Genomic DNA, 22547 nt, shown 5'->3' with positions numbered 1-22547 from the left:
GAGGTAAAATACTACTAGTAATGTCACAACTGTCAGTGACTCTCCAGCTCAGGCTGACTCTACCATTTCCTCTACAGTGAGTGTGAAACAGGGGAAAGGTCCACTCTGAGAATGTTTTACAGATGATTTACAATCTCTCTGTACAGGCTGCAAATGACGGGTCAAAAAAAAGGATGTTACTTTATTATGCTGTCAATGCTCACAAGCTACCTACCAATATTATATGGTAATAACAAAACAAATCCATGATGCAATGGAAAGGAAGGCTACCTATCATTTTTAAAGTGTGTCACATAGCTTCTCAATGGTAGTAATTAATATCTCTAATGAGATGACCTCATTAATAGGAATTCCCATTAGCATTAATACATGTTAATAGGTGCAATGGATATAATTCTCCATGCAAAGATTCTGATTTGTTTGCAGGGTTAGATGTAGTCTCAATCCAAAAGCACTGCATGACAGCAGTAAGTTTTGGGCTCCCAAACTTGTGTCCCGGAAATCTTACACGGAAATATAGATGTGTACTGTGTGTGCCACATGATGGGTCTTCTCAGGTCTCCCAGTACATCTGAAGCTAATGATTAACAGCAGACATGTTTACTCTTCTAGGGTTGAGCTGCTAGTTGATTGGGAGACCTTTTATACATATTGATAGCATGCAAAGAGACAGAGATCTATGCAAGTAATTTACAGCTCAGCCATGTATTACAAATTTAACTGCCTTGCAAAGACATACAATGCAAATAGTATTCCTCATGTTATTGTATGACTTTCTTTAGGCAAAACCTTTCCTAAGTAACAATATAAGAGGAAAAAACAAGACAACAGACACAGGCCAGGAGAACCCTCAATGACGGGAATTGGTTTCAAAAGACCAAGGTCCCACCTCTGCAAGCACGTTTGTGTATGATAGCCCATGGGCATCAGAGCCCTAAACCTGCGATGCTCCAGACAAGCTTAGACATTTGTAGACAGCTAAGCTTGAAGCCCAGGGGTCTCAAAATATACCTTTGCAATCTCAGAGAATTGTGCAGAGTCTTATACAGAGCTGAAGCAAGATTCTGGTCAACAGAAGTAAGGCAGAAGGTCTGACTGTACCTGCACAGTTTATGTGTTACTATAATACTACAAAAGCCTGGCTTACATTGCTTTAAGTTACGGAAAGCAGTCTTAAGAATGATTGTAAACTCTAAAGGTTGATGCAGTGGATGTTTTTCATCTGCAAATATAATGCTCATATACATGTTTATAATACATACTTACACAGATCCTCTGCTATAGCAGCTTAGAATCTTATAATTTATAACAACTGTTCCACTGGAAATAGAAATATTGTAGTATAATAATACTTTAAAATACAATATTTATATGTATATAATTTTATACATATACTTATATACTTGTAAATATATAAGAACACCCAAGTCTATAATGCAGGAAGAAACAGACTGCAGAGGCCCCCAGTAACACTGCTGCACCTTTGCTTAACTGCAGCTCTCTGAACTCAGGCCCCTGTATCTAGAAATCCACAGATATGGCAAGCAGTATTGCAGCTCCTTGATTATTCCAACACAAATTAAACTGTGTGTAATTTATATGCAATAAAGTGCAAACAGACTTCACTTTTCATCATTTACTCTTAGCTTTATTTTTTGTGGTTTTGATGTGTTTGGTCCCAGTTAGTAGGATACCTATTTATTTTTGAGGCAAGACTGATAAGACAAATATAGTTTCTGGTAGTTTAAAATGCAGGCATTTAAATACAGCTTGTTACATTTAACAGAGTTAATATCTAATCTAGCTGCAAAGAAGGATTAGAAATACGCTTCATGTGAACATTTAGATGCTCAAATCCTCAGGAAAATTCTTCATTTTTCCCTACTTACTTCAATGCATTTCTCCATGAAATCTGTAAGTTGTGAAACTTTTCAGACTGTCAGGTCCAGACAAGGAAGCAATTTTTAAATTTAAAACCAGTACAGTAAAGGCCAAACTGAGGTCAGTCCTTAGTCTATACAGTCATGTGTTAAAGTTATGGAACACAGAAGAAAATGGGGTGTCTGTGCCCAAAGCTAAAAACTTCACTGGGCCAAACTCCACTTGATTTGAAAACTAGATTCAGAGAGCAAAAAGATGAAGGATGATTAAATTCAGTATACGTAAACCACTATGGTAGGTTGACTCTGGCTGGATGCCACATGCCTACCAAAGCCACTCTATCACTCCCCCTCCTCAGCTGGACAGGGGGAGAAAATGTAATGAAAGGCTCGTGGATCAAGATAAGGACAGGGACATCACTCAGCAATTACCATCACATCACAAAACAGACTCGACTTGGGGAAAAATTAATTTAAGTTATTGCCAATCAAATCATGAGTAGGGTAATGAGAAATAAAAACTAAATCTTAAAACACCTTTCCCCTACCCCTCCCTTCTTCCCAGGCTTAACTTCACTCCCGATTTTCTCTACCTCCTTCCCTCCAGCAGCACAGGGGGACGGGGAATGGGGGTTGTGGTCAGTTCATCGCACGTTGTCTCTGCTGCTCCTTCCTCCTCAGGGGGAGGACTCCTCAACACTCTTCCCCAGCCCAAGCGTGGGATCCCTCCCATGGGAGACAGTCCTCCACAACGTCTCCAAAGTGAGTCCCTTCCACAGGGTGCCATCCTAGAAACAAGCTGCTGCAGTGTAAGTCCCCCATGGGGTCACAAGTCCTGCCAGCAAACCTGCTCCAGCGCAGGCTTCCCACGGGGTCACAGCCTCCTTCGGGCATCCACCTGCTCCAGCATGGAGTCCTCCATGGGCTGCAGGTGGATATCTGCTCCACATAAACTACACCTGCATCCCCCCACTACCAAAACCTTGTCATGCAAACCCAATACAACCACTGACAAAACATAAATTTTAAAGGAGACAGACACATTCAACATTTTTCAAATGCTGCCAAAACAGTATCTGATATAAATCAGTGAACATCAGCTAAGGTCTTGACATACAGCCCAACAAGCTTTGCTCTCAGCCATTAGCCAGGCCTCTCCAAGAGCTATGCCTACAGGAGGTACAAGTGCTGTATATCTACACAGACCCAAGAATCTGAAATACCTCAGGGACCAAACCCAGAAAGACTCCAGCACCTCAGGCTTCACCACGGAAAGCATGTGCTGCAGTCTTTGACAGGATTACAAGACACATGTAACCTGAAAACACCACCAGAGCACAGCTGTGTCAGTAACAGGGGAGTTATTCAGCCACTCTGAACATGGATCAGACATGTTCCTGTGCAACACTTTGGACTTCCTGGCATAACCACTTTAATATTTCTGAAATAAGAGCAAGGATTTGAAGGTTTTGGGACACAGACAGTGTGCAGAAGCTGTCAACACCTGAAAACATTTCTGAGGTCCTTCCAAGCCTGCTTATAGCTGGCTGATACTCATTCCTTTCCTTACAGCAATGACAGGCCCAGGGACTCTACTGCACATGACACTGGCATTACGAAGAACTTTTAATAGATATATATATAAGAAAGCTGCGCTAAAGTGAGAGTGACCATACTTCACTGATGTTTTCAGCATTTCAGACAGTCCTCTTCTCCATTACCTCCATGACAATTTGCTTGCTTAGTGCAGGAAGCTGTCTTCTTCCACCTGACGGTCAGTTCCAATTCCCACTAATGTCAATTATCACTTTAACTTCTGCATTTGAATTGTGGAGGAGACAGCAGGTGTTGAGAACACACAAACATTACTATTGGAAAGGTCAAACCTGGGAAGCGCACAGACTTCCTGCATCGTGCATGAGTCCTTAACCAGGTCACGACTCCATAGAAAAAGATGGACTATTCTCCAGTAGGTATTCCAGAGTATCTCCCCATATTGACTGACTACTCAGTAGTTAATGCTATCTTGCACTGCTGTGCCTGACCTACTTATTCTTGAAGCCTTGTCAATCTATCCACACAGATAAAGCCCCATTAATTCTCCTTCCACCATTAAGCTTGGGCTTAGAAAATGTCTACCCATGTAAGCCTTCGCTTAAATCTCATCAGTTTCATCAAATATCTTCTTTTTGGCAGCCCTAGTGACATCAGAAAGTGGGCTAGATAATAATAATCATAATGATTTTCGTTTTTACAGTATTTTGTCACTTGAAAATGCAAACTTTAGTTTGAACCCTGGCGCAAGGCCTGTGTTTGAATGAGCATGGGTGAAAATGCCCTGAGCATGTCCTTCCCACTCCTGCGGGACTGGCCGCCCAGGCCCAGGGCCGGCTTGGAACAAGCAGAGCTGGTTGCCTTGGAGAAAGCTGTCATGAAGATGGCCAGAGGCCTCAGTGAGGGACATCCCTCCTTCCCCTGGGAGCTGCTTTGAAACAGAGGCTGTTTTACTGGGCCTTGCCCCGGCTACAGCTCCAGTTGCACCCCTGCTGTGTCTATGCATGGCTGTGCTCACCCAGGCCTTCAGCAGGGCTGACATCCCACCATGGCCTCAGCCTAGCCACCCCGCCTCTGGCCTGCCCGGCCAATGTGGGGCCATGGCTGACCCTGGTCACCATCGCTAGGCCTGACCCTGATGCACTTCATGGCTTGACCTTGGCCTTGCACCATCGCCATGGCCCCACCCCATGATCACCAGGCTGTGGCAGACCTGGTTACCCTCACCAGGCCTGATCCTGACCCTGACTCAGCCCCACGGCCTGCCCTTGGCCCAGCCCTGCCCTGCCACCACGGTGATGGGGCTGGGGCTGCCCCTGGCCATCTCGCTGGGGCGGTGGGATGGGCCCTGGCAGTGAGACCCTGCCCTGCCAGCCCTAGTAATGTGAAGAAGAATTACAATCAGTGCGCTACCAGACAGGCTCTTCCAAACATAACACACTGCAAAGATGCTCCTGGGTCTCCTTCTGCCTCCCCCCATGCTGTAGAAAACAACCTGCTATTAAATACAAAGAAGCGCAAAGCTTTGGAGGAAAGGATTGATCTTTCATTAACACTGAAATAAGTTTACTAGGAAAAGACATACCAAAGACCTGGCAGCAACGTTGGTCTGGACCCTTGTCTGTGGATTTAAAACTGGAGTTACCCCATAGACTGCGGTTTAGTTAGTCCAGATGCACAGGGCTAAAGCTTAAACAGAAAACGGCATGCGCTACACCCACCTGCCCCCAGCTGTTACCACATGCTCCTCCTCAGCTCACGTGGAGCTCCAGTCCTTGACTCCAGGCCCCACCACAAGACAGCATTATTAAAAAACAGGGATGAGGAAAAAATTTTATATGCAACTTAACTAATCACCTTTGATTACAGTACTCCCACTCGAACAAGGGGAGTCCCAAAGTGGGATTATTTTTGACAGTAATTGTTTACCAAACCGAGTAAAGGTTTTTAAATCACAGTCTTCCCTGCCGTTTTTGCTTCTTTTTACACTTCTTTAGCATAGTAGCGCTTCAGGGCTTCAAGGACCTGTTTTCATAGGTGTTGACAAACCATTAAACATGCCAGTGGTGCAGTATCAGTAGTAAATACTAATAGTATCTCCTCCACAAACACGACACAACAGAGCACTTGTGCCCTGAAACATCCCAGGTGGGGTACTTCTTATGAAAGGATTTCTTTACTAATGCTTTGTTCAGGGAGGGAGCTCCACTGGAACAACAATATACTGAAGTGGTGCTCTCCTGATATCCCGATCTTCTTACCCATGCAGCTTATGGGTGTTTGGGGATTGATTCTAAAAATTATTTCAGATAATAAGGAGCTGGGCCCATAATCTGGATCTCTAATACTCAAGAAATTAGTCTTTGAGAAGCTGCGAGAGGGTCAACAGGACTACTTCTGCAAATAAGCCAAAATAAAGGCTGCAATGTCAGACCCCTCAAATGATAAGCAAGACAAAGTAATTGAAGCACCAAGAGGGCACTGAGGCTGCACCTCTGCAACAAATGTGTAAAGTGTACCTCCCAACTAACTTCTTTTGCTTTCCATCTTTAAATTTGAGAATAAAATTAAAACTAACCTCTGCTTTTCTGCCATCTATTCTCATTGTCATAGATCTGTGAGAATGAATCTACTAAATTAAAAAGAAAAAAAGCATAAACCAACCTGAAAATAAGCAAAACAATAAATAAATAAAGCAAAGGGAATGAGCACTCTTCTCTCCCAAAAGCTCCATTTACCTTTCCTCTTTATTTTTCAGTTCCTACTCATAAAGAGTGGCTGATGGCCAAGGTATGTTCTGGAGCTGGTAGTATTTTTTTCCATTCTTCCCACTGAAAAATAAAATATTCCTCACACAATACAGGTATAGTTACTTCTCGAAATGTGATCTATCAGGTAACCTGCTATTCAGGAAGGCAGGTTCATTTCCCTGTTCAGTGGTTCAGTCTCTCAGTTATTTTCAGTGTCTCGTTTGAAAGTGAAGATAACAGTACTTCCCTTTTTCTCAAGGATTAATAAGCTAAAACAGCACAAGGCTGTTGTATGTAGCCATAATAGTGGCATTATATAAAGCACACAAATGTCCTAAATAAAAGTTAATTAAACAATTCAGAGCTCTTCTGCCCCTTTAAATACATTCTCTACTTATCCATAGCTCTTCTGCTTTGTCTCCCAACTGTTCATTTTTTGGACAACACACATATGTACCAGCCACCTGCTCCCATGCCACAACCCCCTACCTGCCGCCTCTTTTAAGTAGTTGGCTCCATGTCTCCTGGCTCCTGTCGTCTCAGCTGCCTTCTCTGGGCCCTGGTCCTGTTTCAGCGGTGGAGGTGCACTTCTGCACCCAGTGCTCAGACAGTCAGAGGCACCAGAGCCCCAAAGCTGACTGGAAAGACACCAGCTCGGGCACTGTCTGCCTCTCCACGCTCTGCAGAGGGAGGAGCTGCCTCAGAGATAAAAGGCCGCAGCTCCACCTCTGTATCCCATAGCTTCTTGCGCTGTTGCTGCTGAGCCTTCCTACAGGGAGTGCCAGTCCCTCTGCTACCTGCCAGGCATTGAAGTGCTGTCTTGAGGAGACTGGAAGCAGCCAGCCTCACTTGCCACCCTGCCCATCGACCTCTTGGAGAAAGGACAGAAAAGAGAAGCACCTACAGGTTTGTTAAGCCTTTGGGACCTGGGGCTCTGCATGCAAATATCAGCTGCCAATTCTTTTTTAATTTCTGTCCCCAGCAGCTGCAGAACAAAGCTTGAGAAGATGAGCCGGGTGCACCCTGAAGCCTTGAAACCAGAAGTCGACTAAGACCTGGAATGTTTTTATGTCATTATTTCCAGGCCTATTTCATTACGTGTGGAAAGCTGACCTCTGGTATTAATACCTGTGCCTACAGCAAGCATTCACTGAGTCCTTATGGAAACTGAATTGTTAGGGAGCCATCTGAACATGATAGTGTCCTCTGAACATGCTGGATTCCTCCCTGACTCTGCCCGAGCACCTAACTGTGATATTGAAATATCTGGGAGAAGGAACCTTCTTCCACAAGCATCTGCAAAATCATCAGTTTCGTTAACCAGGCTTACTAAAATAGTATTTTGTGACTGAATTGGACTTCTGTCTTAATATTGCAATAAGTAGTACAGAACAATGCATGTATACTGTATACTCCATTTTTTCTCCCATAATAACACTTAGGATAAATGAGGTTTTCTCCAAGTTGGTATAATGAACGAGACTGGATTTGATGAACAACGAAGAATATTGAAGCTGGGTGTTACCCAAGTCCAAAACTAACGCGTATTTTTCTCCTTTATACTGTTAAATACATGATCACTAATTATTAAGTTTCCATATTATTTTCAGTGTATATGGCAGTGAACAGTCATGTGAGTTATACCAAAACTGACTGTTGCGGCTTCTGTTAACCTGTTTGGTGTAAGGAGGAGACAGGTACAGTTGGTTTGCTGTTGCTAGTCAAAGGTACCGCTGAGAGGAGCCACGAGAGGGCACTGGAAAGGAGAAAACAGGCAAAAAAATGCAGTCCTAGGAATCAGCAGGGCACAGGGTACATCAGGAGCTCACCTCCCTGTCAGTAACAAGAACAAATAAAGGTCCAACAGGTCACACAGTTCATTCCTGCATAAGAGGAAAAGCAAAACTTGAGAAGTCTTCCAAGCCAGGCACAGAGGTCTGAAGCCTGCCACGGGAGCCAAGGAAAGGCTGATGGTACCTGGAGGGTGTGCTGGGGCATCAGGAGAAACAGGGAAGGCCAGCACAAAGTGGGGCCCACAGCTACACAAATGTGCACAAGTGTCCACAAAGGCCACATGGTCCCGCTCCACACAAAGGCTACAAAAAGAAGAGAAAGGGAGGTGGAGAGGGACTGTATAAAGCAACTAGCCTTTCCCCAAAGAATGGCCCCAATACGCATTTAATTTCACAAAGGTATTGGCTGTCTGGGTGAAGAAACATCCAGTGGTTCTATCAAGCTTCCAGTGTAGGTAAGCACTAAAAAAAGAAAAAAAATATATTTGCCTGGAGACATCATGGTTACTTAGCTGAGAGCTCAATGCGTGTGAGGAGAAACTGGTCAGTATTTCATGCTGCACTGCAATACATTTGTGTTTATGTGAAGAACAACTCCCCTGAACCATGATTGTAATTTGTTGGACAAGATAAGCCATGCAGAATGTCAGGATTCATCTTTAGATCTTATTTCTGATTTGGTCTTTCAAAATTAACTGGTGTTAACATTTGCTTGTATAACAAATGCAGCTTGTAAAAAGAGAAAAGCCCATTCCTGCTTTTTTGATCCCAGAGTTGTATCTGGGAATGGATTTCAATTTTCCATTGCTCTTTTAAGAGATTTGCAGAGAGCTATGTGCTTGCTTGAGGACATCAAACAGCATGCTCAAGATCAGCGCAGTCATTAGAACCTGACTTGTGGTCTGCCAGCAAACACTCATTCCCTCTGTCAATCCAGTCCAGGTCTATCTATACAGGGACATGCCATATTGTAAATAAAGATGGTCACTCAACAAACTTGATCAGTGAGCCCACTGGTTATTACTGACTTGTTCCCTGGCCCTGCCGAGCTCCAACCAGCTTCTTCCAAAACCACACTCCAGAGCAAGTCAGGGGACAACTCACTTCAGTGATGTCATTCAAAAAAGTAGTATTGATGAAACTGCCCCTTCCATTCCACAGCACCTCCCACATGGCTCATTTGATTGACGGGAAAATAGCTTCAAAATCATACTTCGAAAGCATCCCAGGAATGGGCTGCCACAGCGCTCAGGCATTATTTTAAAACCTTTGAAATGAAAAAAAAATTGTACAAAGTTAATTATCAAAATAATTGTAATAAGAATGACATGGAGCCAAGGGGGCAGGCATGTGTGACCAAGAGGAGCAAATGTAATTTTGTTTAGAGCCTCTGAAGCTCACTCTGGTCGTATATGAACTGCAGGATTTGACCCTCCAGGGTGATCACTGTTATTACTTAGATTATAGTAGCACAGGGCAACACCACACAGACTGGAACCCGTCTGCTCCTGATGCAAGTCCCCTGGCCTGAGGAGCTTCCAGCCTAAATAAGACCAGGTAGACAAGTGGAGTGACAAGGAAAGTACTTTTGTTAGGCCCAAGAGACTTGCCCGAGGAGACATACAAAGCCTGTGACAGATTCATGGTTTAACCTAGATTTCAGTATGGCACCATGATCATAAACACTTCACCTACCTTTTGCTCAGTTCCTGAATGCCTCTTCAACTGAGATTTAAACTAGACTCCATCTCAGTAAAGCACCACCAGAAACGCCCTCTTACACCATGTTTATTTTGACAGCTTTTGCATAAAGAGAGCAGTTTCTCTTGATAAAGTCGTAAGTACACAGATGGAGAAACAAATACGAATTTGGGGGCAGGTGAAAGCCTTAAGTTCAGGAGCAGGCTATTGCTTCACAAGCCTCTCTACAGCATGGGAAGCCTCACTGAATTTGCTCCAGGTTTAAAGTCTTATCCAGAGTTTTATACTTACAACTCTCTGGCCATATAATTCTCCATATCCTGCAAAACATTCTTTTTTTTTTTTTTTTGGGTCATAATAGGACACATAGAACAGAAATTAATCAAAGAAAACAAAGAAACTGCCAAACTTAACTCAGCCTGAGATCGCATGCTGCAGAAAACTAAGAAAAGCTTTGGATGCAATCAGTGTTGACACATAATGTTTAACCATGCCCATGATCCACTTGGCTGAAATGAAAAATACACAGTACAAAAAACCACTTGCCAGAAATGTTACTCATTAACATTCCTTCTACATTTTCACAAGTAATGCTTTCATGTAAAAGTAATGTGCCCACTTGTGAATCTCAGAGGACGCAGCTTTCCACTTGCAAACTGCCCACAAGGTACCTGAAGGCTCATCTGGAGGAAGAAATGATAACCTTAATAATAAACAGATCACTTTCCAGCAAAATTTTTACTAACTCCTTGACCTTTGCTTTCACTCTCGACAAAAACAGCTTTGGCAATTGCCCACAGGGGAAGGTATGAGCTAGAAACAAGGTTGAAGCTGCTCTATTTCTTCGTATGGCTCATGTAAGATGTTGTGACTTGCGTACCTGAACGCGGAAGGAATTCAGTTAAGTCACTGGAAAGGGTCTTGTGAACAACCCTTTAGTCAGGCCAGTGCCCGGCCTGGTTTCCAAACACTGGCAGGATCGGCTCCGGGATGTGCCCAAGAGACGCCGAGCCGCCACATTTCCCCGCCAAACTTCCCCGCCGCCGTGTCCCCGGGTACCCGTGTTTAGCCTTCACCCCCTGCCAGCGGGACGGCGGAAGGCAGAGGTGGCCGCCTCCGCCTCCTCCTCCTCCTCGGGGAAGGAGCGGAGCCACGGGAGCAGCAGCCGCGGCTCACAGCCGTCTCTCCGACCACACGCGTGTCCCAAACACCCCGGCGCAGTAGGTACCCGGGAGGCGGACGGCTCGGCCCCGCAGCGACTGGCACCGGCGCTCCCCCGCGCAGCCCGCCGGCCCCGCAGACCCTTCCCCGCGGAGCCGCCGGCACCGCCGCCCCTCTCCCCGCTCGACTCAGCCGGGCTCAGCCGCCGCCCGGGCCGGGGCCCTGCGCCCTCCGCTCCCCCGCCGCCAGCCCCGCCGCCCGGCTCCGCGCCTGCCGCCTCCGCGGTGGGCAGCGAGGGGATTAAGCCTGCTACCTGACTCTGTCCTTCTCTGCCCGCCGGAGCTCCGAGTCCCTCTGCAGCACGTGAAAAATCGCCCTGGCTTCCTCCTCGTTTAAAAAACTGAGATCTGGCCCCGGAGGCGCTGCGGTCATGGCTTTGCTTATCGGCGGGCGGGCGGGCGCAGGGGGACGGGCAGCGCTGACCCCCTCGGAGCTTGGAGGGACACCGGCATGGCCGAGCGCCGGGACGGGCCGCGCACGCCGGCACCCGCGGGACGCGCTTCCCTCTGGGCGGCGGGAACCGGAGCCGCGGCCCGGCGGGGCGTGGCGGGGAGGGGAGGCTGCCCCGCCGCCGGGGCCGGGGCTGGGGCCGGAGCTGCCGCCCGCCCCGTGCCTGCGCCCCGCCAGCGCCTGAGTCAGGTGTTTGCGCTGGGCGCTCGGCGGGGCGCTGCCGGGCGGCGGTGCGGGGCCGTCCGCGGGTCGGCCGGCGGCCCTCACGGCGCGGTTGCCGCCGGGCAGCCTCACCCCGCCTCTGCCTCGGGCCGTGAGGCGGGGCCGCCGGCCGGGGGCTCCCCGCCATGGGCTGCCCGCGGCAGCGGAGGGGAGCGCGGCCCCGCCGGGCCCGCAGCGCCCCGCCGCCGCGGGAAGACATGTCTGTAGCCTGGCGGGGTGGGTGCAAAGCGACAACTTTCCCACGGGGGAAGAACGGGGCAGTGTTTCATCATTATTCTCCTTTAAGGTTTTCCCGAAGAAACCGTCGAGAACAAAAGTCCTTGTCCTGGGCGTTATAACCACCTCTCAGATGAAATTTCATCCCGATTTCATTCTAACGGCTCTAATGCAACTCAGCTCTGTACCGGTGCTGGTGGGGGCGGCACAAACAGGTGTGTCTCTCCAAAGTATGCACCGAACTACTACACTGTGCTGGTTGAACAGTTAGTAAAATGTCCTTTGAAAATTTTCCATCAAAGAAGGACTTTATTCAGGACTGCACTGCAGATGTGAGCGCAGCTGTATGGTGAAAGAAAATTAAACACAAGTTTTGTTACGGAAAAGCAAGTCGGTGGAAACGTCAGCACAGCAGTGTGCAGCGGGAGCGGGGCTGAGCTGTGCGCAGCCACCTTCCCACACCACAGCAGGCTGACTTGGGGCTGCAGAAGAATGCTTCCCCACTAAGAAGTGGTGTGGTGCACGTGGGGACAAGGACCTTAGACCACAGCAGGAACAACAGGTTGCAGAAGGCTCCTCTTTTTGGTGCAGCTTCTGGCATCACTAGTCTGGCCCGAAGAGGAACTTACCTGATTCCTGGTGACCAAACAACAAACACAAGGCTATGAGACAACTGATGAAAATGTAATTAAAGCTGTGAAGAATTATGATGTTTAGAGGATGTCGAGAGGAGGTGTCTCCCACGGTGAAAAGACAAAGTGATTTTTTACTAGGGTATAGTAGATGCTTCTGGGTAAAGTCCACGCAAATTGTTTCTAGAAGTGCAAGAGCCACAGCCATCACTGGTGCATTAGGAGTTTACAGAACTTCTCTCTAAGGTTAAAAGTCTTGTCTTCTCCATTCTGTTGCATTTAGCATAGTGGAGTGACTTTTACCAGCAGAAGCTGACCCCAGGAGTCTTCCAGGCAGTGGATTAGACATCGTTCTCCCTTTCTGCCTGGCACCTGCAGGATATGGAAGCATTTGCTCATGGTTCTTCTGCCTCACACTGGACCTGCTCCCAGAGCTGAGGGGGAATGTAACAACTTTTTTTTTTTTTTTTTTTCTGTACATCCATTGCAATGAACCTCATCAATGCCCACTTTTGCCTTAAAAAGCACCACAATGCCTCATCAGTGTCCACTTCTGCCTTAAAAACAATGTTTTATCTTATTAGTGAAGTTGTGGTGTTTTAACTTCTTATGCAAACATCTAAGGTCAGGTTGGATGGGGCTCTGATCAACCTGGTCTAGTTGGGGATGTCCCTGCTCATTGCAGAGGGAGTTGAACTAGATGACTGTTAAAGGTCCTGTCCAACCCAAACCATTCTATGATTCTATGAAAAAAAATAAATACATACATACAGAATACACAGGAAGGATGTGCATGTTCTCATGAATTTGAGGCCTTACAAAGAAAGGGTGACATTCCCCCATCAATTTGGTGACTATCTATAATAGTATTTATTCTGCATGTAAGTCAAGAGTGGAATCATATTTCTAAGTTTCTGTCATCCTTTTTCTTCATTTCTAGCAATCTCATTAATTGGAGTTTCTTTCATCACCAAAATGTGTGTTAGCATATTTTCAGTGCTGACGGGACCAGGGACAAGATGTTCATTTAATATATGAGCAATGTATAGTCTTTCAGGTAATAACAAAGAAATGTGTTTTTCATTCTGTACAAAGTGATGGAATTATTTAGAAGAGTGACAAGTACATACACTAGTGGATTTAGAGAGATGCTGCCAGAAATCATGGTGGTTATTTCATTGGCTTTCATCCAGAATATTTGGAGATTTGGGCATAGCCATCTTGTATGCTAAGATGACCTTCATTTTACACAGCATCTTTGGTATGTCATATCAGCATTACAAAATGTGTGTTGGATCTGTTGTCTGTGGAGTCTTCTACCAGGAATTTATTTTGTGAAAAACAGCCACTTTTCCATATGGCTCTTCATTACTCCACCTCACTTTAAAGTTTATGGTTTTTTCATATATGGATCATGATGGCAAGGAAACACTGCCTGTATTCTGGTATTTAGAGTCCCTGGCACCTTATGTGCTTTAATTTCTGTTGCATAAACCTAAGACAGGATACACGCTCTGAATTATTTTCCATGGTTCCAGGAAGATGCAGAAGTGTTTTATTGTAAGTAAGTAACACTTCTTCTGTTCGGCAACCTGAAACAGAGGACCAAAATGGCATATGACAGGCTGCAGACATGAGACGTCTATTAGTAATGTTAATTGCCAATGCCACTAAAGAGGATGCTGACACACATACCTTAATTATAGGGCAAATTCTTCAAAAACTGCATTTCACAAATACTGTTGTATTAATGGGTGGTGTTAACTCCACTTACTCTCAGTGGAGGATTTAAAAGTGTAGAACTCTAGAAAGCCAGAAGGGCTGTTTCTAAAAGTTGATCTGTAGCTAGGGAATTGAGGGGAGTGTGCAGGAGGGTTGGTTGAATCTTGTAGCAATTGGCCTTGAGGCTCGTATCAGCCTTGAGGCTTGGAAGAACTGTGAGGTCTTGTCTATTCCTGTTGAAGTAATTACTGTGTAAATTGTCACCCCGATTAGTGAAGGCTAGTTTAATTAACTCCCTGCATTAAGTGAAAAAGGCTTCATGGCTGGCAAAGAATAAATATGGAGCGTCTTTCATTTAAAATGTATTAAATCTGCTTATTGTGTTTGAAATAAATATTTCTAACACTAACCTAGGACAAAAATAGTTTGATCATACTACTCTTAACAACAAAAGCAGTGCCCCTCACTTTGTTTAACAAGCCCATCATTTTTATCTCAGTTAACTCTAACAGTCATTATTGATCTATGTGTATTAAATTAACAACTAGAGGTCCAGCTGTGTTTCGGGGGACATGGTGGCTTGCACTGCATCGCTCCCACTGCCAGAAGTACACATTTCCACTGAGTAGTGAGTGTCCTCCAGGATCCGTCACCAGGCCCTCACCTCCCACTTCAAAAGAGCTTTGGACTTTCATTTAGGTGTTTTAACTGTGAAGTGGTAAACTTTGAAGATTGCCTGGACATCAACATCCAAATGCTGCTGGTGTTATTATAGCCGTTTGCATGCTACACAGCCTCTTGTAGGGAAAGAGGGAGCCAGGACTGGGCTGAGCAGGTTGCAGAGTGTAGGTCATTGTTGTCCACCCTGAAACCACCGCAGGCGTAGGCCTGCTCCCACAGGGAAACCCAAACTTCAAGGTTCACCACATTCACAAGTCACATCTTGCAGGCTGTGTGGCTGCAGACTGCACCTTTTCACAATTTCCTCAAGCACTTCCTCTAACTGAGTCTTTTATTCACCTGCTTTTCTTTTCCTCCCAAACCCTTGAGTGTGGGCTGCTCCCTTCCCCCACTTTTAGTCTGCGGCCTACCAACATGACAGATTTCCTTGCCTTACAAGTACTGCTTGCTTGCTGCTGCTACTGCCTCTCATCCTAACGCCCTCCTACCTCGTTTGTTGTCTATGAATTCCTTAATTTTTTCCTGTATAGGTTGTTTGTGCTAAAATAGACTTGTTGATCCCTTAGAATGGCAAAAGGGTGTCATGGCAAAATATAATCTGTTTTTTGCATACCAGAAGAAGGGTAAGAGTGATATCCCAAAAGCAAATTAGCACTGCATGGCAGCAAGGAAAGGTGGTCATGAGAGAGATCTCTGAAATAGTGGCTGCAGTCTGACCCTTGCACTTCACAATGCTTCTCTCGGTGTATTTGGTACCACTTTGGACAATGACTCCATGACACCCCTTCGTTTTGCTTTTTGCTTATGACTGGCTGGCTGTCCTTCTCCCTCCCTTACTTTTAGGATTCAGTTAATCGCTAATTTAATTTTGAATACACATTGAGACTGCACTTTCTCCAGAGTGGAGAGACGAGAAGATTGTGAGCAGGATTCCTCACAGGGCAAGACAGGTTAGGATTTTCACAGAATCACCAAATCATAAAATGGTTGGGGTTGGAAGGGACCTCTGGAGATCATCTTGTCCACCCCTCCTGCTTGAGCAGGGACACCTAGACCAGGGGGCACAGGATCACGTCCAGGTGGGTTTTGAATGTCTCCAGGGAAGGAGACTCCACAACCTCCCTGGGCAGCCTGTTCCACTGCTCTGGCACCCTCACAGGAAAGAAGATTTTTCTCAGGTTTGGCTGGAACTTCATGTGTTTCAACTTGTGCCCATTGCCCCTTGTCCTGTCATTGGGCACTATTGAAAAGAGCCTAGTCCCATCATCCTGACACCCTCCCTTTAGATATTTATAGGTATTGATGAAATCCCCCCTCAGTCTTCTCTTCTCCAGGCTGAACAAATGCAAGTCTCTCAGCCTTTCCTCATGAGGGAGATGCTCCAGTCCCCTGATCATCTTGGTAGCTCTCTGCTGGACTTGCTCAAGCACTTCCCTGTCCTTCTTGTACTGGGGCACCCAAAACTGGACACAGTACTCCAAATGTGGTCTCACTAGGGCAGAGTAGAGGGGGAGGATAACCTCCCTTGACCTGCTGGACACACTCCTTTTAACAAACCCCAGAATATTTTTGTCCTTCTTGGCCACAAGGGCACAGTGCTGGCTCAGGGTCACCTTGCTGTCCACCAGCACTCCTAGGTCCTTGTCAGCAGAGCCGCTTTCCAGTAGTTCAGCCCCCAGCCTGTACTGGTGCATGGGGTTGTTCCTCCCCAGGTGCAGGGCCCTACACTTGCTCTTGTTGAATACCATGAGGTTCCCCTTGGCCCAGCTCTCCAGCCTGTCCAGGTCTAACTGGATGGCAGCACAGCCTTCCGGTGTATCAGCCACTCCTCACAGTTCGGTATCATCAGCGAACTTGCTGAGGTTACACTCTATCCCATCATCCAGGTCACTGATGACTATGTTGAACAGGACTGGACCCAGCACAGACCCCTGGGGAACACCACTAGTGACAGGCCTCCATCCAGACTCTGCTCCATTGATCACGACCCTCTGAGCTCTGTTGTTGAGCCAGTTCTCTGTTCACCTCACTGTCCACTCATCCAACCCACACTTCCTTAGCTTGTCTATGAGGATGCTATGGGAGACAGTGTTGAATGCCTTATTGAAGTCAAGATAGACAACATCCACTGCTCTCCCTCACGCCATCATAGAAGGCTATCAGGTTGGTCAAGCATGATCTTCCCTTGGTGAATCCATGTTGTCTACTTTGATAACCTTCTTGTCCTCTACATGCCTGGAGATGACCTCCAGGATGAACTGCTCCATCACCTTTCTGGGGATGGAGGTGACGCTGACTGGCCTGTAGTTACCTGGGTCTTCCTTCTTGCCCTTTTAGAAGATTGGAGTGACATTTGCTTTCCTCCAGTCCTCAGACACCTCTCCTGTCCTCCATGGCCTTTCAAAGATGCTGGAGAGTGGCTTGGTAAGAACATCTGCCAGCTCCTTCAGCACTGGGGATTGCTGCAGAGGGCTGTGGCCTGGAGAGGCATATGAAGAAGGTGGTTACCAGCATACCTCTGGAGTGTAAAAGCACTGCTTGGAATGGGAGGTGGAACATGTTTTGCTGAAATGACACAGGATTTCTGCTTTATTGTAGGTCTTGTGTCTTGACTGTCAAAGCCATAGATTGGCTAGTAGTGCGTATAACGTCTGCTGTCTTGTCAGAAACTATGTAGCCTGCCTTTCCTCCTTAACTAATATGTGGATAAACATAATTACCAGAGGCCAATACCTGGGACATGGCAGAATTATGCATTCAATATATTAAGATTATATGCTAGTGCATGCAACGTATTAAGACAGGCTTGAGTAAAGGTAAAAAGAACCAGGCATGACTAAACAATAAGGAAGAGATATTGTTAGAAGCAAGAAGGCAACCTTCAAAACACTGAAGTCATATCCAAATGAAGAAAATAGAAAAATTCATAAATCCTGGCTGATAGCATACAAAAATAAAACTAAGCAGACAATAAAAAAAGAAAAAGCTGGGAGGAGCAACTTGCTAAAGGTCTCTCTCTAAACCAGCACTAAACCCTTCTTGAAACACATCAAGAAGCTCATCAGAGAGTATGTAGAGCTGATCAATGATCAGGGTACAAAAGAAGCACTACAGAGAGCAGAAGACCTTTTCAGAGAATAAATTCATGTTCACTGCGGGAGAAGCTAGGAAAACCCACATGCCAGAATACTTTTCCAGAAGAGGATCTGATTGAAACTGAAATGACTGTAAAAAAGATTACACGACAAATTGGCAACATGAATTTTAACAAATCGTCAATACTATAAGTTATTTCATCCAATGATTTTAAGAAGACTTATGTAGTCTGTAACTGTTCACTGTAGTTCTTGATGCCTGAGGACTGGAGTGTGGCAAATAGATATCAGCTGTAAAATAGTTTTCAGAGAGAATCCGGGGAACTACAGGATTATGCATCAGATGCCTGAGCAAATTTGTGGAAACTGTAACAAAGGGCAGAATGAGTGGTTACCTGGGTTCATACAAGTTACCCCGGAAGAGCCAGTGTGGCTTCTAAAGAGGGAGGTCCCGCTTTACAATCCTCTTTTTGAAGGGTGTCAGCAAATATTTGAACAAAGATAGCCAAGTTGATCCAATCGGCTTAGACTTTTGAAGAATTTTAACAGTACCATCATCAACAGTTTCCAAGGAAACTCAGTAGTCATGAGATTAAATAAAAGATCCTTTTATGGCTAAATAACAGGTTACAAGTTAGGGAACAGAGGGTAAGAGGACTAGTTATTTATTACAGTGGAGGAAGGTCACCACTGGAGTTTCCCAGAGCTCTGTGCTGGGATCTGTGTTGCTCATTACTCTCTGAAATGACCTGGAAAAGAAGTGAGCAGTGAGGTGAGGAAGTTTGCTGGTGTGGTATGAAAGTGTGTGACATGAAGATATTCAGGATAGTAAGGACAAAGGCAAACTGTGAGGAGCCACAAGAGGCCTCTGTAAGACAGAGTGGCTAAGAAATATGTGTGGCAAAAAAATCCTAGCTTCACATATAAGCTACCATTCACATGTAAGCAATGGATTCTGAGCTGACTATTACCATTTGGAAGGGAAGTCTTTATGATATGCATAGCTTGTGAAAACATCAGAAGAGCAAACCAAATATTAGAATTTATTATGAAAGGAAAATAAATCCATGGTTTCCTTACTGCTTGTGTATGAATATAGAATTCTCTATGGAATATAGGCTATATTACTTATTCATAAACAATATGAACATAGATTCATCTATTTTTGTATTATGAATATATATTCTGAATGTAAGTTCACATATATTCTCAATACAGATGATGGAATTAGGTACGGAATTCTATATATTCTATATTTCTATATGGAATAGGAAGGGTGGAAAGGAATTGACTTTGGCATTTCTTCAAATACAGGAAGGAGGGGCCATCAAATAGAGCTAATAGAAGCTTATTTCAGTGCAAACAAAAGGAAATGAACTTGTGCAGCTCCTTGCCAAAGGATTTTATGGATGCAAAAGGCATCAAGGGGAGACTGTAGAAGTAGTTAGTTAAAAGATTCATTCAAGATTATTTAATAAAGAAACCACTCGGGAAAACCCCTCAGCTGAGAATAGACACATTTTGAGAGACCTTCATGTACACTTGCCCTGTTCTTTTTCTTTGTTAGCCATTTTCTTATGGCCACTCGTGGCAACAGGATGCTGAGCTAGATGGACACATCGACTGAACCAGTATGAGCATTTGCGTGTTCTAATGAACATACCTGGAGAACATGCATGTGAAACCTGGGGAGATGAAACACGTATGGGAAACTCATGGCAGGGTACCATCGCCTCTGAATGGGCTTGGGCTGTGAATTGGACTAGCTGTGGAGCCTTAGCTGGGCATTCTTTGAGAACAATAATGCCTCAGTGTTAGAGGTCTGTCTCTTGGATCGTACCTGCCACACAGCTAGATCCATAACTGCAGTCATGAATATGTGTTTTATGGGAGTAGGCCAATTCAGATGACTTGTGCAGTTTTTACATCCAAACTTATTGGATTACAGGATTTAAGTTCAAACTCAGGACTCCTCTAGTTGTACCTTAACTCCATATCAGGCCAGCTTTCTTGCTTATGCTAGACTCAAGCTTACGTGAAACAGCACATGAAGAAGCAGTCAAGTTTAAAATCTGTGGTGACAGAAGGAAATCCGTGAGCAAGACCTCAACTCTGCACATGAGGAGAGCAGACTTCAGGTTGCTGATGGAACTACTTAGTAAGGTCCCGTGGGAAAAAGCTTTTGAAGGTTCTGGGGTCCATCAGTGCTTGTCGCTTTTCAAGTACCACCTCTTAAAAGCACAGGAGCAGGGAATCCCAAAGTGTAGGAAGTCAAGCAGGTGAGGCAAAAGGCCGGCTTGGCTGACCAGAGATATTCTAGAAATAAGGAAAATAAAGAAAGTATATGGCCAGTGGAAGCAAGGTCAGACAACATGGGAGGACTGTAGGGATCCTGTTTGCCACTGCAGGGAGGAAATATGTGTGGTCAAAACTCTAATTAGAGTTGAAGCTGGCCAGTACCATGAGGGACAATAAGAAGGGCTTTTTAAAATACATTAATGGTAAAAGGCAGGCCAGAAATAACACTGGCCCGTTGCTTGATGAGAATGGACACCTCACAAGCAGAGACATAGATAAAGCAGAGATATTTAATGCTTTCTTCATCTTGATCTTCAACACCGATGGTGGGCTCAGGGACCCCCAGAGCCCTGGGCTAGAGAACCATGACTGTGGGAATGATGAAGTCCTGATCAACCCTGAACTTGTGCAGGACTTGCTGCTCCAGCTAGGTCCCTATAAGTCGATGGGGCCTGATGGGATTCATCCAAGGGTACTTAAAGAGCTGGCTGAAGTCATAGTAAGACCTCTTTCAATGATTTTTCAATGCTCTTGGGAATCTGGAGAGGTCCCAGTTGACTGGAAGCTGGCAAATGTTGTCCCAGTCTTCAAGAAGGGCAACAGGGGTGACCCAGTAACTACAGGCCCATCAGTCTCGCTTCTGTGCCTGGTAAAATTATGGGGAAGATTATTCCGGGAGTTATTGAAAAACACCCGAAAGACAACGCAGTCATTTGTCCCAGCCAGCACGGGTTCACGAGGGGAAAGTCCTGCCTAACAAACTTGATTTCCTTCTACGACAAGGACACCCACCTAGTTGACCAAGGAAAATCAGTTGATGTGATCTGTTTGGATTTCAGTAAAGCTTTCAATAGTGTCTCTCACAGTATCCTCCTGGACAAGATGTCCAGCACACAGCTGGATAAACATGTAATGCAGTGGGTGAGACTTGGCTGATGGGTCGGTCTCAAAAGGTTAGAGTAAAGGGGGTTACATCGAGCTGGCGGCTGGTCAGTAGCAGGGTTCTGCAGGGATCCATCTTGGGGCTGGTACTCTTTAATCTCTTCATTAATGACTTGGATGCAGGACTGGAAGGAATACTAAGTTTGCTGATGACACAAAATTGGGAGGAGCTGTTGACACTCTGAGGGCAGAGAAGCTCTGCAGAGGGATCTGGACAGGCTGGAGAGCTGGGCAGTCACCAACTGTTTGAAGTTTAACAAGAGCAAGTGCCAGATTTTACACCTGGGGCACGGCAACCCTGGATGTACATACAGACTGGGGAACGAGAGGCTGGAGAGCAGCTCTGCAGAGACAGACCTGGGGGTTCTGGTCCATGGCAAGTGGACATGAGCCGATAGTGTGCCCTGGCAGCCAAGAGGGCCAACTGTGTCCTGGGGTGCATCAGGTGCGGTCTGCTCTGCACTGGTGCGGCCTCACCTTGAGTGCTGTGTGCAGTTTTGGGTGCCACTGTACATTAAAGCTACTAGGAGTGTCCAGAGAATGGCCATGAAGTTGGTGAAGGGTTTAGAGGGGCAGCTGTGGGACGAGTGGCTAATGTCACTTGGTTTGTTCAGCCTAGAGAGGAGACTGAGGGCAGACCTCATTGCAGTCTACAGCTTCCTCACAAGGGGAGGAGGAGGGGCAGGCGCTGATCTCTTCTCTCTGCTGACCAATGACAGGACCTGAGGGAGCGGCAGGAAGATGTGCCAGGGGAGGTTTAGGTTGGCGTATCAGGAAAACATTCTTCACCCAGAGAGTTGTGGAGCACTGGAACAGGCTCCCCAGGGAGGTAGTCATGGCACCAAGCCTGATGCTGTTCAAGAAGCACTTGGAGATCGCCCTCAGAGATACGGTGTAAATTTGGGGTTGTCCTGTGCAGGGACAGGAGCTGGGCTTGATCCTTGTGGACCCCTTCCAACTCAGGACATTCTGTGATTCTATGAATATAGGCAAGGCATATGAGTTCAGGTCCAAGCTCACATGACAGCATAGACAAAGCTCAAGAGTCCCTTTGCTTCCCCCTGTGTGTGTTATATTAAAACTAGCCCAAATCTGACTGCTCCATCATAAAGCCACATACAGCCCCTGGAATTGCTACAGCTGTGTTGAGTGATATATCTGTTCTTTCTTCACAAAAAAGTAATACAATTTGAAAGCAGTCAGCCTGGCTTTACCACAGATCCCTGGCTGCCTTCAATGATGAGTTGACTGCTTTGGGGATGAAAGGCAAGCAATGGATATAGCTTATTTTGACTTTAGGAAGACTAACAAAACCATCTTTGCTTGTATCCTTCTAAACACACTTGAGAGAGATGGATGTGGGGGTGGACTACAAGGTTGATGAAAAAAT

The 22547-nt window shown here is 45.8% G+C and overlaps 1 protein-coding gene across 2 annotated transcripts in view; it reads right to left on the bottom strand.

The window, feature by feature from the left end:
* The window catches only part of EXPH5 (exophilin 5), a 36369-nt gene extending 24738 nt beyond the window's left edge, over nucleotides 1–11631 (bottom strand). Inside the window, exons 1-2 of one of the 2 annotated variants that reach the window (XM_064441239.1) lie at nucleotides 11153–11224; nucleotides 8162–8280 (exon numbers count right to left, since the gene is read on the bottom strand). Coding sequence is in view for 1 of the 2 variants with exons in the window: in XM_064441238.1 (XP_064297308.1) it covers nucleotides 11153–11271 (119 nt within the window). In the remaining variant the exon portion in view is untranslated. Of the gene's footprint in view, nucleotides 1–8161; nucleotides 8281–11152 lie in introns of both variants that reach the window. The other variant, XM_064441238.1, reaches the window with a different exon arrangement.
* Between the last annotated feature and the right edge of the window lie 10916 nt (nucleotides 11632–22547).

This window comes from Phalacrocorax carbo, chromosome 1, assembly GCF_963921805.1.
Source record: "Phalacrocorax carbo chromosome 1, bPhaCar2.1, whole genome shotgun sequence".
In the NCBI taxonomy this organism is placed as follows: Eukaryota; Metazoa; Chordata; class Aves; order Suliformes; family Phalacrocoracidae; genus Phalacrocorax; species Phalacrocorax carbo.
Note: the sequence above shows the minus strand (reverse complement) of the source record. Positions and strands in the feature narration are given on the sequence as shown.